Source organism: Lipotes vexillifer, unplaced genomic scaffold, assembly GCF_000442215.2.
Source record: "Lipotes vexillifer unplaced genomic scaffold, Lipotes_vexillifer_v1.1 scaffold459, whole genome shotgun sequence".
Lineage (NCBI taxonomy): Eukaryota > Metazoa > Chordata > Mammalia > Artiodactyla > Lipotidae > Lipotes > Lipotes vexillifer.
Window position 1 is genome coordinate 3,397,571 of NW_006769874.1, and position 21,165 is coordinate 3,418,735.

General features: G+C 44.9%; 1 protein-coding gene across 2 annotated transcripts in view; it reads left to right on the plus strand.

Annotated features, from left to right (window-relative positions):
* The window catches only part of FAM120B (family with sequence similarity 120 member B), a 50,857-nt gene that overhangs the window by 11,089 nt on the left and 18,603 nt on the right, over window positions 1-21,165 (plus strand). For both annotated transcript variants that reach the window (XM_007445927.1, XM_007445926.1), the window contains 3 exons: window positions 6,769-6,870; window positions 13,500-13,672; window positions 17,039-17,131. In XM_007445927.1, coding sequence (XP_007445989.1) covers window positions 6,769-6,870; window positions 13,500-13,672; window positions 17,039-17,131 — 368 coding nt within the window. The remainder of the gene's footprint in view (window positions 1-6,768; window positions 6,871-13,499; window positions 13,673-17,038; window positions 17,132-21,165) is intronic.

Consider the following 21,165-nt stretch of genomic DNA (forward strand, 5'->3'; position numbering starts at 1 on the left):
CCTCAGGTTGCTGGCCTGGCTCCTGTTCTCAGTGGCTCTGTTGGTGGGAGGCCATCAAAGCTGCGTTTGCCCCCTTTATCCACAGGTGATTTCATTCACTTGCATTGCTTTAAAAACCAAACCCATGTTGAAAAATACAAAATTTATATTTCTGGCTCAGACCATCCTTTTTTGTTGTTTTTTATTGGAGTGTAATTGCTTTACAATGTTGTGTTTGTTTCTGCTGTACAACGAAGTGAATGAGCTGTACATATACATATATCCCCTCCCTCTTGGACCTCCCTCCCAACCCCCATCCCACCCATCTAGGTCATCACAGAACACTGAGCTGAGCTCCCTGTGCTATACAGCAGGTTCCCACTAGCTATCTCTTTTACACATGGTAGTGCATATATGTCAGTCCTAATCTCGCAATTCGTCCCACCCTCCCCTTCCACCCCTGTGTCCACATATCCATTCTCTACGTCTCCGTCTCTATTCCTGCCCTGGAAATAGGTTCATCTGTACCATTTTTCTAGATTCCACATATATGTGTTAATCTACGATATTTTTCTCTTTCTGACTTACATCACTCTGTATGACAGACTCTAGGTCCATCCACATGTCTACAAATGACCCATCCTTCTGACCAGTTCTCTTTGTCCCTTATGCCCTTGAAAGCCAACTCCCCCAGATTCCTCCCTTATGCCGTCATCAAAATTGATGTCCTCTGAAGAAGCTTTGTGCTTTTCATTCTTAAGCTTATGGCAGTTCGTACTTGCGCCCTGTTCACATGGGTGTTGTCCGGTGGCCGTCCTCCCCACTAGGCTGAGAGAGCAGGGACTGTTCAGGGGGCATTTTGCCACACCTGGCAGATTTCTCAGGTGAATTAGGTGACCGATATGTATGTTGAGTGTGTGTTTAAAATGTTACCTTTGGGCTTCCCTGGTGGCGCAGTGGTTGGGGGTCCGCCTGCCGACGCAGGGGATGCGGGTTTGTGCCCCGGTCCGGGAAGACCCCACATGCCGCGGAGCAGCTGGGCCCGTGAGCCATGGCCGCTGAGCCTGCGCGTCCAGAGCCTGTGCTCTGCAACGGGAGAGGCCACAGCAGTGAGAGGCCCGTGTACCGCAAAAAAAAAAAAAAAAAAAATGTTACCTTTTCAGGAGTACTTGCATTTAGCAAGGCATTCCTTAGAAAAGGATTACCCTAATGGTTGAATTTCAGACATGGGAGGGAGAGCGATGGTCTCTCAAATCCCACTAGGTAAGCAGCTGTCTCTAAGTCCTGTCTGACTGGCAGGCAGGAGCCCACTCATTTGGAGTGAGGTTTAGAATCAAAGTTGCCTTTAACTCCACGGTCATCGACTCTCAGCACTAGGGCTCCTGCAGGTGCACAGCTGTGGACGCTGGAGGTCTGAGCCAAAGCACAGCACCAAATTGATGGCTTCATACTTCGGAGTTCCTAATTATGGGCAAGATTTGGATAATGAATCTGTTGGATACTCCAGTTCATCTGGAATGTTGGAGGGTGCCTCTTTAGGGAGTGGTTGGTCGCTGTCACTCTTACATGTATTTTTTTTTTTTTTTTTTTTTTTCCTTGCGTTATGCGGGCCTCTCACTGCCGTGGCCTCCCCCATTTGCGGAGCACAGGCTCCGGACGCGCAGGCTCAGCGGCCATGGCTCACGGGCCCAGCCGCTCCGCGGCATGTGGGATCTTCCCGAAACAGGGCACGAACCCGCGTCTCCTGCATCGGCAGGCGGACTCTCAAGCACTGCGCCACCAGGGGAGCCCTTACATGTATTTTATATAGTTGAATATATGGTATTTAGACAGCTCAATGGCATCATGGCCAAAAGTAGGGAGAAACCCTGAAATCAACTCAGACCTCAGCCCATCCTTGGCTTCATACCCATTCTTACCACTGATTTTAACTCTGTCTCTGTTTTTTAGTCTCCCTAATGATAAGATTAGGTTGAATCACCATAAAACTTGATATATTTTAGGAAATAGAAGGAACTCAGAAAGATGCAAGAAGGCAGATTCTGTTCTGCTCTCCTCTTGTCTCACTGGTTTGCAGCTCTGGAGAAGAGCCCGTGCCTGTGGCAGTCTTTAACAGTTAGGGTTAGGGTTAGCTCGCCTTTTTCCTTGTCATTCTCTCCTCGTTTTCACTTAGCAGACATTCTGGGAATCCACGGGAGTTGCAGGAGAATGATAGTCTTGTGATGGGCGGTCAGGGAGTCATGTCATCCGTGTGGCACCTTTACAAAGCGCCTATAGGCCATCAGCTCATCCAAGTCCTAGAGGTTGACCTAAAAGGTGACTTTTTTTTTCAAATGTATACAAAAAAGAATGGGGAGTTTTTCTCTTTTTTTAAGGACTAAAGCCACACATAATTACAGATTAAACCAGCAATATAAAAAATATTACAGGATCATAAGGACATATGTATACTTTTTAAAGCCTGGAGGATTGTTATCAAACTTGAAAGTCCAGTACTTGAGCGGTTAAAGTTGACATTGCTTCTGCTCGTTCTCTTTCCCCTCCCAGTGCTCACAGACCCTCCAGGTTGTGTGAGAGGAGTGGGCACTGCTGGGAGTGTGTGTTGGCATAATCAAGAGTTTTTATGGGAGAGCGGTTGGACGTGTAGACAGTTGCACAGTTTTGCTCCCAGGGGAAAGTGTCTTCGTTATACTAGAAGCTTTTATAAAGCGTGTAATGTGTCTGTCCTTTGGGAATAGCAGAAGAACAAGTTTGATTATGCTACTTTTTTCCGTATAAAATGTTACAGCGTGAATAGAGAGCAAAACTAGCAAAGAAATTTTACTTGAGTTCTTACTTTGCTCTTTTGAACTCAGAGCCTAGCAAATTGAAAGTTCAAATGAGAAAATCAACCTTTTCTTTTAGGAATTACCAAACTCTATTTCCTCTTCTCTTTTTCTTGATGTGTAGGTATTTAAGAAGATTATTTTAATTCAGACACACCAAATTATTGCAAACATTTCTGCTGTTGTTTCAAAGTGCATACCAGATTAAAACCTCTGAAATTATGTGGTACCCCAGAGAATGTGCTAAACTATAGGATTTTCAAGCAAAATGCATTTATTTTTATTTTAAGAAGATTTCAGGTAACACTTTGCATCCGGCTGTGGCTTTTAGAAGGAGTGGGGAGCTGTAGCTGTGTCTGTGGTAGGCATAGTCTGAATTAACAGTGAAAATGCTTCCAAATGAATGTTTAGGTCTGGACAGAGACCTTATCCAGACTACAGACTTTACTCTGCCATGTTGATAGCATTTTCTAGCTGCTCTGCACTGCCTTTTTACCCTCTTCGGGCAGAAGGAGGAAACGAAGGCGTATTGAGGGTCTCTGTCACCGGGCAGCTCACCAGGTGAGGGCAGGACGCAGAAGCACCTGCAGGCACCTGCCCTCCACTTCGGAGAAGATGCTTGTTTTTATCCCTCTTTTCCTGTATCCTTCCCCACAATTTATAAAATGTTGTTTAGGGAATGAAACTTCAGATCAGCAGTTCTAATTGAACTTTTATCCTCTGGCTAGTTAATTTTATTTGAAAATTAAGAGTTTCCTGTTCAAGGCTCTATAAGTAGATAGCTGTAAGTACTGCATTTTAAGCAACATAGTTTGTTGTTCTGAGACCTAGTCAGTTAAACTCATCAGATGTCAGTTAACCATTTTATTGCAAAAGCAAAAGCTTCCCTTCTTTTGTTAATTAAGAAATACTTTGTAATTAATATCCACTTAACCCTCAGTGGTCTAAATTTTGGAGAAAAGAGGGAATTTGGTGTCAGTGCTTGTCTAAATAATGAGGAAAGAGGGGATTGGGCATCAGTGATGGTCTAGATTTTGAGGGAAGAGAGATCTTGCTGTTGGTGCTGGCCTTAGGCCTGTTTCTCTGCCGGGCCTGACGCAGAGGTGGGCTCACAGCTCCTATTGGGCTCTCTCGATGGGCAGCTGTTTCCTCCTGGATTGCAGCTTAACGACTGATGCTGTGTGGCCTTTCTCTTGGAATATTTGTCCAAAAGATGACTTCCCTGGCTCTTAACAAGAAAGGAAATAACAGAAGGTCTGTCAGGTGTTTTTATTTTATTTTATTTCTTTAATTTTTATTCATTTATTTATTTTTTGCCTGCATTGGGTCTTAGTTGCTGCGCACGGGCTTTCTCTAGCTGCGGTGTGTGGGGGCCTGCTCTTCATTGCGGTGCGCGGGCTTCTCATTGTGGTGGCTTCTCTTGTTGCGGAGCATGGGCTCTAGGCACGCGGGCTTAGTAGTTGTGGCGCATGGGCTTAGTTGCTCCGCGACATGTGGGATCTTCCTGGACCGGGGCTCCAACCTGTGTCCCCTAGCATTGGCAGGCGGAATCTTAACCACTGCGCCACCAGGGAAGCCCCTATCAGGTGTTTTTAAATAAAGGATACCAGTGCCCAATGTGAACCTATCTTTACTTTCTTTGTGTGTTATTTAGAATTTAAACTTTGAGATGTCAACTCTGAACCTCTGTGCTGTGAACAGTTTTAGATGAAAGATGGTCACTTGCACGCGGTGTGAAGTGTGGTTTTGTGAATGTTTTAGTGATTCCCAAGGTGTCAGTTGGCAGGCTAGGTGCATTAATGTCAGCGGTTGAGTGTAACTTACTAAACCTACTAAGGTTTGTCTCTTGGCATGAGTAGGACAGTATTCACTCAGTTGGCTGTTTTGTTTTGTTTTTTTTGCAGTACGCGGGCCTCTCACTGCTGTGGCCTCTCCCGTTGCGGAGCACAGGCTCCGGACGCGCAGGCTCAGCGGCCATGGCTCACGGGCCCAGCTGCTCCGTGGCATGTGGGATCCTCCCGGACCGGGGCACGAACCTGTGTCCCCTGCATCAGCAGGCGGACTCTCAACCACTGCGCCACCTGGGAAGCCCTGGCTGTTTTTTAATGTAATGGAAACCTAGGCCAAGAGGTTTATATAGAAAGTGGATTGCTTTGTTTTTAATAACATCAAGAATACTTCTCAGATTTTCTTTCTTTTTAAAAATTTTTTGGTATGTGTGAAATTTAGACTAAGATGAATTTGCTCATTAAACTTAACAGTTAATGAATATTTGCTCTGGGCCTTGTTTTATATGAAGAAGACACGGTTCTTGCTTTGGGGAGCTCACAGTTAGGGTGGGCAGCCGCGGGAAATATGCAGGCATATGCGGCACTCTGGCCAGAGAACTAGGGGAGGGACGCATGGGGTGCTGGGGGGTGCAGGGGGAGGCGCTGGCCCTGCACTAGAGGGACTGATGCCTAAGCTGAGAGTGAGGGAAAGGGGGAGTTCACCAAGTGCCCGTCAAGGGAAGTGGGCCTCTGCGGGGGGGGGATGCAGAGATAAGAAAAGACAAGGTGAGGGCTTCCCTGGTGGCGCAGTGGTTGAGAATCCGCCTGCCAATGCAGGGGACACGGGTTCGAGCCCCGGTCAGGGAAGATCCCACATGCCGTGGAGCAACTAGAGCCCGTGCGCCGCGACTGCTGAGCCTGCGCTCTGGAGCTGCGAGCCACAACTACTGAGCCCACGTGCCACAGCTACTGAGGCCCGTGTGCCTGGAGCCCGTGCTCTGCAACAAGAGAAGCCACCGCAATGAGAAGCCTGCGCACCGCAACGAAAAGTAGCCCCCGCTCGCGGCAACTAGAGAAAAGCCCGCGTGCAGCAACAAGGACCCAACGCAGGCAAAAATAAATAAATAAATACATTTATAAAAAGACAAGGTGAGCCTGGGGATTTGCAGCTGAGTGGAACACGGCATGTGAGCTGGAGCTGTGGTTCTCCAGGGTCCCCAGACCAGCAGCATCAGCCACCCGGGAACCGGTCACCCCCCCCCCCCCCCCCCCCCGGGCGATTGCTGGGCTCTGAGGTCCGCACTTTGTTCTGGTCCCTGGGCAGCTATTGGGGGATCTTAATTAGAAAGAGTGACCGACCTGGTCAGATTTTCATTTTTAAAAAAGCAAAATCCCAAAAGCCCCGTTGACGTGGAGAATGGCTTGAAAGGGGGTGAGGCTGAAGAGGAGGCTGCTCTCAACAGGGCAGTGCCGGCGTGAAGGGAGGAGGCCAGGAGTTGCCCTTGTGGGCCCCAGGCCAGGGCTGGTGTGGTGAGGGCCCTGGGGGGGGGCGGGGTGCAGGGTCTGGAGGCCACAGGGGAACCAGACGCCGATGGCTTGGAGAGGCTGAGTGAGAATGCTGAGTAGGACAGGCTTCCGCCACCTCCGCTTTGCTGAGCACGGTATTGCTGAGCACGGTACAGGAATGGAAGCCAGCTGAACTTCTGTAGCAATTAATAATCCAGCAACAGACAGAAAGGCCTTTAATTCTAGATTATTTCTATCAGCTTTCTGAATTGTCTGACCTAACAGTAGTCTTGATAGTTGCGTAAAGTAGTGAATTTAAGAACAGAAAGGACTGTCCTGTTCTTCCAGTTCTCTGTAAATGTTTTCTGGAATGGTGGGAAGGTGGGAAGGAAGGAAGGCAGAATGCTGCAGGAGTCATCTCCCTCTCTGCCTGGTAATCGCTTACCCAGGTGATCCTGCCATCCCCCCCACAAGGTTATCATTCTTGTTGGAGTGAACGGATGGCCGTCAGATCAGAGGGTAGGGGACCCACTGCTGGAAGCCCAAGGCCTCTCAGTGACCTTGGATGTGAGAACTCACTATACTCACCAGCGTGGAGTTGGTCCTGGCCGATGTGGGTCTGGTGCAGCGTTAGCCTGGTGATGAATTGGCACTCACGCATGTCCACTGACACAGCTGTCTTTACTCAGGTGGTGCCAGCACCTGCCCCACTGTCAAGGAGTGGTTTGTGTACTCTGGGAACCCACTGAGGCAGCCGGACCTCGTCAGGCCTCTGCAGATGAGCATTCCAGGTACAGACAGCCCTGATTGAAATAAATCACTGATATGTTCACCATGTGATGCAAGTCCAGTACTGATCTCTGTGGAAACATACTTTTCCAGAACTGTACACGTACTAATTTTCATTTCTACCGTGGGTCCCAGAGCAATGTATCTAATAAAGTTCCAAAACAACTGAGGAAAGGGCATTATACCAATTTTCCCGGGGCCAGTCTGCCGAATCGTCCTGCCTTGTTCCCCTCCCACTGCTCAAGGTGCATGCGGGGGCGGGGGGGGGGGGGGGGAGGGAAGAAAGGTCATCATGGGTCAGGCCCCAGGACCTGACGTCTGGCCGTCACTCAGTGAAACCCACCCAACTAACAAGGCTGGGTTCTTGCTACTCTGAGTCAGTTCTCGTCTTGTTACCACCACTGAAGGTGGGCTTGAGGAACTGGGGAGGGGATGCGAAGGAAAGTTATCTTAACTGGAAAAAATGTTTTTTCAAGGGAGGTATCTTAAAACACATAATGGGAGGGGAGGAAAAAGCAAAGTTCTCCTAAAAATTAGTTGAAGTAAATCCTTCCTTCCTGTGAGTTGTTAGTATCAGAAAAAGGTCGAGCATGTTTGTAGGAGATAGTGTTTTACTTACAGACAGCTGAAGAAGAGGGGGTTCAGGGTTTATTTTAGTGGCCCCTCGTTATTGTTTTGGAAAACAAATACTTTTCTAAAACGTTTATATTCCGTTTTTGTATGTATTAAATTCTCTCAAGTCACTATTGTTTTCTATCACTCAAGCCTATAATTTACCAAATAAGGATTTGAACACTGCAAAACATTTTTCTTATAAGTGGAATTGTATAGGGAGAGAAGTTGAAGGAATATTTCCTTACTCTCTCAGTTGGTGAGTGATATACTCAAACCTAAAAAGGTGCTTATCACAAAAACAAATTAAGATGAATTGACATTTGGTTTTACAGCAAGAAGTATTTTTAAAGGATAGCCAAAACCGTTTCCCAGAAATGTTCTGCTGTATATGTAATTTTCATTTTATAGGATCTTTCCAAAAATAATGTGGAAAGTGATTATGATAGTTCTTTTCCTCATTTGAATTATGGAGAATATTTGGTTATTCATTATTATGAGTTAATTTTAGAGACCACTCCATATAAGGTTTTAATAAGCTCTAGAAGTCATTCATTTATCAGAGAGACTGCTTCTGGGTCTGTGAACCACAGGTTTGTGCGTGTGGCACACCCAGACTGCAGTTGGGGCTCTGCTTCCAGAAGGAGCTGGCACGTCTGCCATCACTAGGAAACTGGAAATGGGATCTTGAACTTTTGTTGCAGGTGGTTTAGATGATTGACTCTGTTCATGCTTATGTTAATAATGATACAAGATGACAAGATTTTTATATATAAATAGCTTTCTATATCCATGAGGAAAAATGCCAGGTGGTTTTAGACTAAATTGGAAAATGGACTATCCAATTCCTGTCTCAGGTGTTTTACATCCTCACCCTGACATGTGGGATGAAAACCAGTGGACTCCTGCTGCTTGATCCTCACCTTGGCAGGCCCCTTGTGCACAGGTGCAGGGTGTCCTTGCTGCCTGATTAAAGCCATCCTTTCCAGCCAGGCCAGCGGCACTGCTAGAGCTGTTGCTTTAGGGGAGACCGTGTCTGATCCTTCTTGTTCTCCTGAGATGGTCCCATTAGGTTGATATCGTGGATGTTACATTTTCAGTGAGTCTCCCCATGTAGTGGCCAATGTAGAAAAAAAGACTTTCCTCTAACAGCACACATGATTTAACACTTGCTTTCTTAAATGGTGGAAATAAAAAATAAATCAGATGTTTTTTAACAAAGTGGAAAGGAGACAGAAGGGGAGCAGAAAAATTATAAAGATTACCTAAAAATTAGGTAAGAATTCAAAAGGGGAAAGAATTATAAATGACCAGCCAGGGAGCAGAAAAATTAATTTCATTACTGGTATATTTTATTCAGGGAGCTCATTTACATGCATATATTCCATCCACATCCCCATCTTTATGTGTGTGTACATATACACACATCCAGATGTACTAGCTATATTACGTTTATAATTGTATAGATATTACATTCTGTTTATCTTACAATGTGTCATGAAAGATGATGTTCCTGGTAACACAAGAAGGGTGTACCTTGAAATTTAGCTTCCTTTCCCCAGACGATCCTTACAGGATCCTTGCGTCCATGTGTGTTTGGTCATTCATCACACTTCACTTACGGATGTTCTGCATTTTGTGGTGTGAGTCTTGGACCGCTTAACAGGCAAGCATTTGAAATAGCTTTCTAGCTCTAGGACTGGAGATTCTTCTTTAGACAAAGTGTAGATGATTTCCTTTTTTCTTCACAGAGCCATTTTTTAGTCATAATAAGCATATCCTTATTTTACCAACCTAGGAAAGCTGATTGCACGTATCTAATTGGTAATTTGTCTGTCTGTTGGGGTGGCCAAAAGTTCATTCGTTTTTTCCGTAAGGTGGCTCTAGTAGCACTTAGTTATCTTTAACTTCATTCAAAACAGTTTTGTTAGATTGTATGTGACAGCTGTCATATCAGCATGCGTTTAATAAAAGACTTACCAAAATTGGTGAATTTTTGTGTAGCCATTTTAACATTGAAGATGGAAGAAAAAAAGCAACATTTTTGGCATATTTTGCTTTATTATTTCAAGATAGGTAAAAATGTAACCGAAATGCAAAAAAAGATTTGTGCAGCGTATGGAAAAGGTGCTGTGACTGATCGAATGTGTCAAAAGTGGTTTGCGAAGTTTCATGCTGGAGATTTCTCACTGGATGATGCTCCACGGTCGGGTAAACCAGTTGAAGTTGGTAGCCACAAAATCGAGACATTAACTGGGAACAATCAGCGTTATTCCATGCAGGAGACAGCCGACATGCTCAAAGTATCCAACTCAAGAGCTGAAAATCATTTGCACCAGCTGGTTATGTGGATGTTTGGGTTCCACGTAAGTTAAGCGAAAAAATCCTTCTTGACCGTATTTCCACATGTAATTCTCTACTGAAATGTAATGAAAACGTTCCGTTTTTAGAACAGATTGTGACAGGTGATGAAAAGTGGTTACTGTACAATAATGTGGAACGGAAGAGATCGTGGGGCAAGCGAAATGAACCACCACCAACCATACCAGAGGCCGGTCTTCAACCAAAGAAGGTGATGTTGTGTATATGGTGGGATTGGAAGGAAGTCCTCTATTATGAGCTCCTTCCGGAAAACCAAACGATTAATTCCAACCAGTACTGTTCCCAATTAAACCAACTGAAAGCAGCACTCGATGAAAAGCATCTAGAATTAGTCAACAGAAAATGCATAATCTTTCATCAGGATGATGCAAGACCACATGTTTCTTTGATGACCAGGCAAAAACTGTTACAGCTTGGCTGGGAAGTTCTGATTCATCCTCTGTATTCACCAGACATTGTACCTTTGGATTTCCATTTATTTTGGTCTTTACAAAATTCTCTTAATGGAAAAAATTTCCATTCCCTGGAAGACTGTGAAAGGCACCTGGAACAATTCTTTGGTCAAAAAGATAAAAAGTTTGGGGAAGATGGAATTATGAAGTTGCCTGAAAGATGGCAGAAGGTAGTGGAACAAAAGGGTGAATACATTGTTCCATAAAGTTCTTGGTGAAAATGAACAATGTGTCTTTTATTTTTACTTAAAAACTGAGGGCACTTTTTGGCCAACCCAGTAGAATGATTTTTTTAAAGTGTTGTTCAAGAATCAGTGAGTAAACTTAGTATTTCTTGGCTATGTAAAGATGTTTGACTCACTAGAATCTTGCAGGTCATCTTAGAAGACTATTTTATAAAATGAAATGAGGTGGAGCGGTATATTTTATGACAAGAAGGGGCTATATTTGACTCCTTCCATCATTTGATAAACAACTGTAGTGAAGTTTTCTTGTTTCAGCTCCTCTTAACATGTACTGTTGAAGGTTTCCATCTTGACACTTGTTAATACAGGTGAAACAAGTGTTGTCACATCTTGGAGGCTTCTGTGGGTGGTAACTGGAGGTCACCAACCTGCTCTGTGGGTGAGAGCATGTGCTCCTCGTGAGGAGATGCTGTCAGGGCCCCAGCCTCTGAAGCCACCTCCCTGTTGCTGTGGATTAGAATAAATGGATTTAAAACCTCAGTCATGTTTTTCTTCCATTTGTAAAGATGATTGGAAGCTTTGCCAACTGAATGTTACAAATACACACGTGAGTCACAAGCCAGTGGCTGCTTTTTCTACCTAATTCACTAGATTCTGAATACATTAGGTAGAAACAGTGTACGCCGTCATTTCGCAAAGCGTGAAAGGGTCTCATCCGTGGGAGTTTAGGGTTTAACACGTTGCGATGCCAACTCATTCTAGTCCATTTATATCTGAATGAATTTGTTTACTTATTGTACATAAGCTACTGAAATTTATCCAACCAGAATAAAGATTCAGTTTGCATGTGAGTAGTCAGCGTTTTTTATTTTGTCTTTTTTTCGCCAGGGGTGCTCTTTCAAACAGAATGCTAAATAAATATTCATTTAAATCAGACTTATGAATTAAAACCTTCACAAGTAAACTTGAGACACACAGTGTATGCAGGTTAATTTCTGGAAGTGTCACCTCTCTCGTTCTCAGAGTGCACACAAACCAGACAGTTTTATGGTTTCTTACCCTAGGAATATGCAAGGAAAATAATCATAGGATAACTAAAACCCAACGATTACATTATTTCCGTATAGAAAGCACACAGAAATGCCATGGCTTAGAGTGTAGGAGTGTATTCATTCACTCGTGCATTTATAGCTATAAAAGCACACACCGGACCATTGCTTTGTTACTAGTGAGGCATCCAGCAGCCTCCACCCTGGGGTGGGTCCTCCCAGGCATCTCAGACAGTCTTCCAAGTTGTCATTCACAGAAATGACCACTTTCCTTGTCCCTCTGCGTGCCCCTCCAGGGCTCGGTTGCTCCGAAAAGCCTTGAGACTTTCCTGTCTGTCCACGGTTTCAGGCAAAAACCTTTGCCAGGTGACAGAATTTGGTTTTTGAAGCTGATGTGTTTCAGAGGCAATGTATTGTAGTTGGTGACCTACAGACCAGATCACCTGCTTAGATCTCTGGATTGTTCTTTGGAACATCTCAGCTGCCCATGGAACTCTGGGTAAAGTGTAAGGGCTACCCTTGATCTTTTCTGGCAGAGTTACACAATTTTCTCATATTGTGAAATATTTTTACTTTGCTATTTTCAACTATTTAAAAAATGTGAAAGTCATTAATAGTTTATGGGTTGTACAAAAACAGACAATGAGCTGGATTTTGCCCACAGGCTGCTATTTGCAGACCCCTGCAAGATGATTGTTTTCCGGAAAAGCGTGTTTCTAAGAAGGAATAGCTGACCCTGTGATTCTCTTGGAATAATATTTCCATCTTAAAAACTAGTGCCGTTGTTTTTTTTTTTTTTTTGCCAAAACAAAATTACCTTCATTTTCTTTCTTCCAAGGGAAAAGATGATTTAATAAATAATGAAAAAGTATTTTGGGGAGGAGGGAACACTTCAGCTATATCAGAAATGCAAGTGACTTTTGCTGGGCTGTTTCACTTCTGATGGTGGGAAATACACACCTGAGAATATTGAATGGCATTGTGAGAAGCATAAACAGAAAAGGGGAAGAACTTCCTTTTTTGAGTCACTTAATTCTGATACCATTTGGTTAGTGAGTTTTGTTTTCTTAGTGAAGTTGTGGGATGATTAGGTCCAGCCGTCCTTGCACTTGAGGATGCCTTACAGCCACGGGACCTACAGAAAGTCACAGCTGCTGCTCTTGGCAGGACCTGGCCCAGCCCAGGCCTGGCCCCTCTGGGCAGAAGGAGCAGGGCTGCTGTGTCTTCCTCCAGACTCGTGCTGCCATTGATGGTGACTTGGGTAAATGAGTGAGAAGTTTTTCTTTTCTTTGATTTTAATTTAAACATATATATGAAATGTAGGAATAAAACACAAATTTAGTAGAATTTTAATATTTTAGGAATTTCTGTTTAATAGTTCTAGGGATGTGCTTTCCAAAGCATGGGGCTCACAGGTGCCCTGCTTATCCCAGTCTCTAGTTTGTTCAGTGCAGACTCCCAGGTACTTTACCTAGCAAAGCAGAATTTCTGCATACAGACCCCAGGAAATGTATTTTTTACAATTTTGGCAGCTGGTTCTTTTGCACACTGAAGTTTGAAAACCACTAGTCTGGGGAAATAACAGCAAACTAACAGCAAATTGGTGGTGTTTCCGCCAAGCGCCACGTCGCAGCTGTGCTGTGTCTCATGCCCTAAGACAGTACAGTGAGCAACACCGGTAGGAAAAAGCCCTCTTCCCCCACAATGTAGCCATTTAAAAAAAGAAGACTGGTTTCAGTGAAATACATATATGCTGACCTTTTAGGGTTTCTGCTTGTTTAAACCAGGAAGTTCTGTTCATGTTTATTTCCAGTTGCTTTACACTTTAAAGCCCACGGATATCGGGAAGGGAAGAGGTTAGTGCCCTTTATTCCTTTATTGTATTTCTGCAGACGCGTGTTATAACCTGCTAGTGCAAAGAATAATGGTAAATGGACTTTCCTCTAACTAGGGGGAACGCCTAGTTTGAAGCTACTGTGGCTGAGCCAAGAGGCAGGACTACAGGCCCAGCGCTTGGACACACTCCTGGCCTGTTTTGACCTTTCCTCCTCGCGAGAAGAACTGCAGGTGGTCGAGAGCCCCTTTCAAGCGTTGTGCTGCCTCCTGATCTACCTCTTTGTGCAGGTAATCTCCTTTCCTGTCGAAGCTGCTGCTGTCACCCCTCACTCCTGGCCCTCGCCTTTCGTGGGGTGTGGTGCTCTGGGATGTAGCCATGGGTTGGTCCCCTGCACCATCTCTGCCCAGTGTCTGTTCCGTAAATTCTAGTCCTTCGAAATGCTCGGACTCAAGTGAGGGTTCTGTGTGGGCGTACATTTGAGAAGCCCCGTCTGCTGCCGGACTTAGAGGTGGGCGCTGCACCTAAGTGTGATAGAGGCTTGAGGCGTCTGACCCGTGCAGGAGCCCTGTTGCACTTTGCTCACGCTTGCTGAGCTTTTTGGGCTCTGGACTGTTCTGTGTCCCTACGTGGGTGGTGGTTCCTGTTGGTGGGGTTTCATGTCATGGTGAGAAGGTCCAGCGCTGCAGTCCGGCTGACCCGGCTAGAGTCACAGCTCTTCCCAGAAGCACAGAGCTACCAAGGGAGACTGCTTCAGCTTTCCTAAGTCACCGAACAAATGTTCGCTTTTCAGCCTGCGAACGGGGGCACACCTTCTTCCTGAGGCTACTGGCCAGGCATTCTGTAGAAGGCGAGAAGTGTCCTGCACAGGTGCCCAGAGAAAAGCCCACCAGGGTGGTTGTCATGGTCAGCCACCCCCACCCATGCAGCTGGGCCACGCGCGGGGAGGTGCCGCCAGGTCCTCGTTTCTGCGGTTCGTTAGTTTATGCAGGGAGCTTACAAGGGCCACTGAAAACATTCGCCTAACGTTGGGACGCCTCAACAAAAGAAGGGCTTAAATACCTTCCGTCTCCGGTTTCCCTTCCCCAGCTGAACTGTTTGTAAAAGTCCTTTGCCATCAAGTGTCTGTTTCTTTAGCCATGTAGACCTTCTCACCAGCTTTCCTGATCCCCAGCAGCTGTCCCCTCCCTCTGGTCTCCGTAGGTGATAGGTCTGCGTCCGCTTTGCCATAACTATCAAGTTTTCATTTCTCTGGAATAGAAAATTATGTTTCTGTTTTTCAAACCTGAATTCATTGTCTTTAAGAAACTTATGGTAGAATTACATTTCAGGGGAATCATACACTGATTTTTCCTTTCTAAAAGTCCTCTGCCATTTTATAGCTAGTCCTGTATTTTGCATTTTGTACAAACGTGGTATATATAGTTAAATCACCCTTAGAGATTTTATTGCTTCTTTATTGGTTTCACATGCACCAGTATCAACTTTAGTTTTGAGTAGAACTTTCCTTTATTTGCACCAGACTCAGCAAAGTGTAAATCAATAAATGATGGCAGGATTATTTAGTATTTAAATGTAAAAATATATTTCTTTTTACATTTTTACTAAATGTACATGCATGTATTATCAGTTAATATTTTCTGTTCATTGTTTATGAATCTACAGGTGGCTGAGGTGGACCCATAGAGGGAATTGGGAAGTGGTAGATGACCAATAGCTGAGTTTTCTCCTCCAGAAAGATCAGTGGTTTTCTTCTCAGTACTCCTGGTGAACGTATGGATAGTGATGCCATGTGTTAGCGCTCCTAGGACTACGTTTTGCATTATTTTTTCCAGCAGTAGAGATAGGTCCTTGAACCCATTCACAGTCACCCGATACAGCTCTGCTTTCTTGTCAGCTGTGCAAGTAAGTGATCGTTAGTTATGAAAATCCACTTCCAACAGGAAAAGAATTCCAAATCACAGAACAGTCACTTTACATCTCATATTTGTATAACCCTGAAGCAAGACAAGCATCAGGAAGACTTCTACTTTTACCTTCTTTACACTAGTAACTGCCTTTTCAGTGAACATCTCTTTAGTGTAAGTCAGTCAGCATGGGAGAGACTCAGTGTTGGTTTGACTTGCAAGGACACATTCAAATTGGAACTTTTTAAAACTAGAAAACAAATCGACACATCAGCGTTGTCCCTCAGATCAAAAGGTACTGTACTGTGTTATTATTCACGGGGATAACTGTTCTCTCAGGATTAATAAGACTAAAAAGGTAGTTTTTAAAAAATACTGTACTTTTATATAGTTAAGCTTAAATTAGATGTTTTGATGTGCCGCACGGGTTAACTGCGTGCTGTTCAGTGTACAGAACCCGTAGAGAAACAAAACCCTCTCTTTTGTTCACTTGGATTCGTACCTCCAGGTGAGCAGCATTTTTTATCAGAGGCTTATCTGGGAAGCTTTCCTGGGAGTGTAAGTTTGCATCATAGAAAGTTTACATATTTTTATAATCTATACTGGAGCAAATATTTTATCATAATAATATCCATTATTCAAAATTCTAAAAGATTGGTATTACTAAGACTTGCCTCCTCTGATATGTTATAGATTTGTTAATTACAAAGGTGGTGGCAGAGTATGAAATAGGTTAACTGAAAAAAATAGGACATGAAAGAGTTATTCCTTTCTCATAGGTAGTGTCTTTTAAAATCAGCCTTCTGCAAAAGTTGCTGTATGCCAACAAACCTGTCTAAGCAGAGAGAGGTGAGGGTTTATGGGTTTAAAAAAAAAACAACTTTCTGCTTGGTCTTGCTTCTGTGGATTGGGATCTTTTTTCTTGGTCACGAGTGCTGCACGTTTGTAGATTTCTTGGGTTTTCCCTGAAATAATTACAGCTGTCATTTATACAAAGGCAACAACTATTTTGGAGTAAACATGGAAATGGATAGTGACGGGAGCAGTGTGGCATTTGGTGGCTGAGCCTCGTGACCCTGTGAGGAGGGTGCAGAGGTGTTGCCGACGGCCGGGCCTGGCGCCGTCTTTGATCTCCATCCCCTCCTCCTTTCCAGGGTCCGTCTCTTTCGCCATATCTCTGTCTCTCCTTGCTTCTCACTCACACTTTGGTTAGGCTCTTTGATTCCACAAAGGATGGGAGGGGACTCATATGTGGGGAATCCTGGTTTCCTTTAAACTGGGATCTGAGGACACAGTTGATGTCTGGGACTGGCAAGGGTGGGTGTTTATCCCAGCTCTGATCACTCTGGCTCAGGCCAGCTGTGGGTGCTCTCTGTCTGCAAACCCCTGAATTGTCAGTTCTGGAAATTTGTGTCAAAACTTGATGACCTGTGTTTCTCCAAGACTTAGACTTAGTCACAGCTCAGGCTTTCCCCAGGCGCTCTGGAGCGTTCTGCCTCGCGAGTGAGTAATAGGCTCCCCTGTCCAGCTTGGCCCTAGGTGTCATGGAGATTTTCACACCAGGGACTGTGGGTGGTGGGAGAAAACACCCTGCTCACCTCCACTGGCGTCTGTTCTGCTGCGTGTGTGTGTGTGTGTGTGTGTGTGTGTACGAGTGTATGTGTGTATGTGCACATGCATGTGTCCCATGCCTATATTTGGTCAGAGCTGGTTTTCCTGGGGCTGACGCTGGCTGTGTCTCCCACGCAGGTGGACACCCTCTGTCTGGAGGATCTGCATGCCTTCATTGCGCAGGCCCTGTGCCTCGAAGGAAAGACCACCATGGAGCTTGCAGACTTGCAGGTACTGACTGTCACACCTCTGAGGATGGCCCTCCTGACCAAAGGGGTGGCGCACTTGCCAGCCTTCTTTACATTTGGTTGGTGTTTTACAGGAACATTCCCCATGACTTATTTATTTTGTAACTGGAAATTTTTACCTTCTGAACCCTTTGACCCATTTGGCCCACCTCCTACCCCGCCTCTGGCAACCACCAATCTGTTCTCTGTGTCTATCAGTTTGTTTTTGTTTTTGTTTTGTTTTGTTTTAAGATTCCACATAGAAGTGAAATCATATGTCATTTGTCTTCCCCTGATTTATTTCACTTAGCGTCATGCCCTCAATCCATGTTGTCACAAATGATGAGATTTCATTCTTTTTTACGGCTGAATGATATTCCATTGTGTGTGTGTATGTATGTGTGTGTGTGTAACAGTTTCTTTATCCATTGCACTCATCGGTGGACACTTACACTTAGGTTGTTTGCGTGTCTTGGCTGTAGTAAATAGTGCTGCAGTGAACATAGGGGTGCAGATCTCCTCGAGATAGTCTTTTTATTTTTTTCTGATAAATACCCAGAAGTGGAATTACTGGATCATATAGTAGTTCTGTTTTTAACTTTTAAGAGCCTCCATGCTATTTTTCAGAGTGGCTGCACCAATTTACGTTCCCACCAACGGTGCATAAAGGTTCCCTTTTCTCCACACCCTCTCCAACATTTGTTATTTCTTGCTTTTTGATGATGGCCATTCTGACAGTTACGAGGGGATATCTCATTGTGGTTTTGATTTGCATTTCCCTGATGATTAGTGATGTTGAGCACCTTTTCATGTCCCTGTTGGCCATCTGTATGTGTTCTTTGGAAACATGTCTATTCAGATCTTCTGCCCATTTTTTAATCAGATTGTTTTGTTTTTTTGCTATTGAGTTGTATGAGTTATTTATATATTTTGAATATTAACCCCTTGTCAGATACATGATTTGCAAATGATTTCTGCCATTCAGTAGGTTACCTTTTCATTTTGTTGATGGTTTCCTTTGCTGTGCAGAAGCTTTTTTTTCCCTTTTTTTTCGGTATAGTTGATGTACAATAGTATATGTTACAGGTATACAGCACAATGAGTCACAGTTTTAAAAGTTATATTCCATTTATAGTTTTTATAGTTGTTATAAAATATTGGCTTTATTCCCTGTGTTGTACAATATATCTGTGTAGCTTATTTTTTTTATACACAGTAGTTTATATCTTTTAATCTGCAGAAGCATTTTAGTTTGCTGTATTCTCACTTGTTTATTTTTGCCTTTGCTGCCTGTGCTTTGGGTGTCAAATCCAAAAAAGTCATTGCCAAGACTGATGTCAAGGAGCTTACTGCCTATGTTTTTTTCTAGTAGTTTTATTTTTTCTGCTCTTATGTTCAAGTCTTTAATCCATTTTGAGTTGATTTTTGTGTATGGTGTAGATACAGTTTCATTGTTTTGTATATGACTGTCCAGTTTTCCCAGTATCACTTGTAGAGACTGTCCTTTCCCCATGGTATATCCTTGGCTCCTTTGTTGACCACTTTTGCATGGATTTTTTTCTGGGCTCTCTATTCCGTTCTGTTGATCTTTGTGTCTGTTTTTGTGCCAGTACTAACTTTTGTTTACTGTAGCTTTGAGATACAGTCTGAAGTCAGGGAGTGTTATGCCTCCAGCTTTGTTCTTCTTTCTCAAGATGGCTTTGGCTATTTGGGGTCTTTTGTTCCATACAAATTGTAGGAGTGTCCTATTTCTGTGAAAAATGCCATTGGTATTTTGCTTGGATTGCATGGAATCTGTAGATTGCCTTGGGTAGTATGGTCATTTTAACAATATTCATTCTTCCAGTCCATGAGCATGGTATATCTTTCCATTCGTGGAAAGGTCCTTTTAAATGATATGTGTATTTACACATTTATTAAAAATCCAGGTGATGGGGCTTCCCTGGTGGCGCAGTGGTTGGGAGTCCGCCTGCCGATGCAGGGGACGCGGGTTCGTGCCCCGGTCCGGGAAGATCCCACATGCCGCGGAGCAGCTGGGCCCGTGAGCCATGGCCGCTGAGCCTGCGCGTCCGGAGCCTGTGCCCCACAACGGGAGAGGCCGCAACAGTGAGAGGTCCGCGTACCGCAAAAAAAAAAAAATATATCCAGGTGATTAGATTATATTTGTAAAGATTATATCACATTTTTTATATATATACTGTACACACATTCATTTACAGACATAGAAGTCTGCTATATATGAAATCAAAGAATATAGGAACCCTTAATCTGCAGGAATATAAAAAAAGAAAGAAGAAAAACAGTATTACTTGGCATTAAAAAAAAAAGACAGGCTTTTTTATAAAGCAGGGAAGGCAGTGACCAAGGATACTGGTCTCCTGGGTGCTGAGAGCACGGTGGGGCCAGGCCGTCCGTCAGTCAGTCAGTCTCCAGTCGCTACTCTGTCCTCTCTGAATGTGGGGTATGTACTTGCTAGTTTTCCTGCCAGCATCGTAACTGTCCACGTGTGCGTTCAGCCTACAGCTCTAGAGGACGGGGTCTGCTTACGTGGTCCTTTCATACTTGGTTTGTACAGCCCATATGAACACACGTGCATGCGTATAGATAGAGATGCAGGTGCATGGCTAGCAGGGAGAGTCAGTTAAGTAATATTCTGAATTGTATAGCAAATAAGTAACTCGTGAAGTCCCCTGTCTTAAGCGACTTGAAAGGGGGAGGGTGGATTCTTAGATTCTTCTATCTGTATCATTTAAGACAGGGATGCCTCAGCCAGAGAATAATCACGGGTAAGGTATCACATGTCATGATGTGTATGTTCCTGTGGTCACTTGCCCCCGTCCTTTCCTGGTTCCTGCCCATCGGGCGGTGGTGGGAGGAGCCCTGGGCCTCAGGAACCCTGGCTCCTGCTGTGTCCTGTGAGCAGTACCTCTAATTTGGGTGCCCTGTGTGCCTGTCCCGGAATGTAAAAGGGGTGCACGTAGCTGCCTTGCTCACCCCCAGGGTTTCGTCAGACTTGGGCACGTGCCCAGAGTGTTGTGTAAAGTCCTCTATGAAGCTTACTGTCACTGAGCCTAGCGGAGCCCAGGCCTGGCGTCCCAGCCAGACTGCGTGCTCTCAGAGCCTCTTTGCTCCGCCCCAGGGTGCTTCGTGGTTTAAATTTGCTTTCACTCTTTTCTTTTGGAATGAGCCAAAGAGACACTGGGGCTTTGTTTGCCTGTCAGTTCCTCTCTGCTGCATTGGGTCCCTGAAACCAACAAAACGATAAACCATCTCATTCCAGGGGGAGGCCCCCAACTGCTGGAACATTCCAGGCTCACCTCTCCCACCCCCGGCGCTCGGGGAGACCTATCTGAGCCACCCCGAAGCCTAGCTTACAGGAGGTGGCTGGCATCTTTCCTGGCACTACCAGGGCTCCTTGGAAAGTTCTTGGTCTTTTTTTTTTTTCCCCTTGCGGTACGCGGGCCTCTCACTGCTGCGGCCTCTCCTGCTGCGGAGCACAGGCTCCGGACGTGCAGGCCCAGCGGCCACGGCTCATGGGCCCAGCCGCCCCGCGGCACGTGGGATCCTCCCGGACCGGGGCACGAACCCGCGTCCCCTGCATCGGCAGGTGGACTCCCAACCACTGCGCCACCAGGGAAGCCCTCTTGGTCATTTTTGATTGGGAAATTAAAAGGAAAAGAAATAGGAGTTAGTGGAAAGGAAAATTCTGTTCTGAAATTCGAGCTGTACCACATTAGCAAGGGGTCTGCTGTGAGCATAGCATCTCATCGCCCCGGTGAGGATGTTTCAAGATGTACTGGACACGTGACAATTGGGGCTGGTCCACGGCTGGACCCTCTCTGCCTCCTGTTGGGTGCTGGTCGAAGGCCCAGTGCTCAGCACATTTCGTATTGAAGGCAGTGCTGTGCCTTGGCGCTGAGTGCACGGGACCACAGGCAGTTCAGTCAGAGCCCTGCGTCTTGGGCTTAGACTCCAGAGTGTGTTGGAGCCACATTAAGAGGCCACAGCTCCTTTTCCACATGGGTTCCCCAGCGTCGT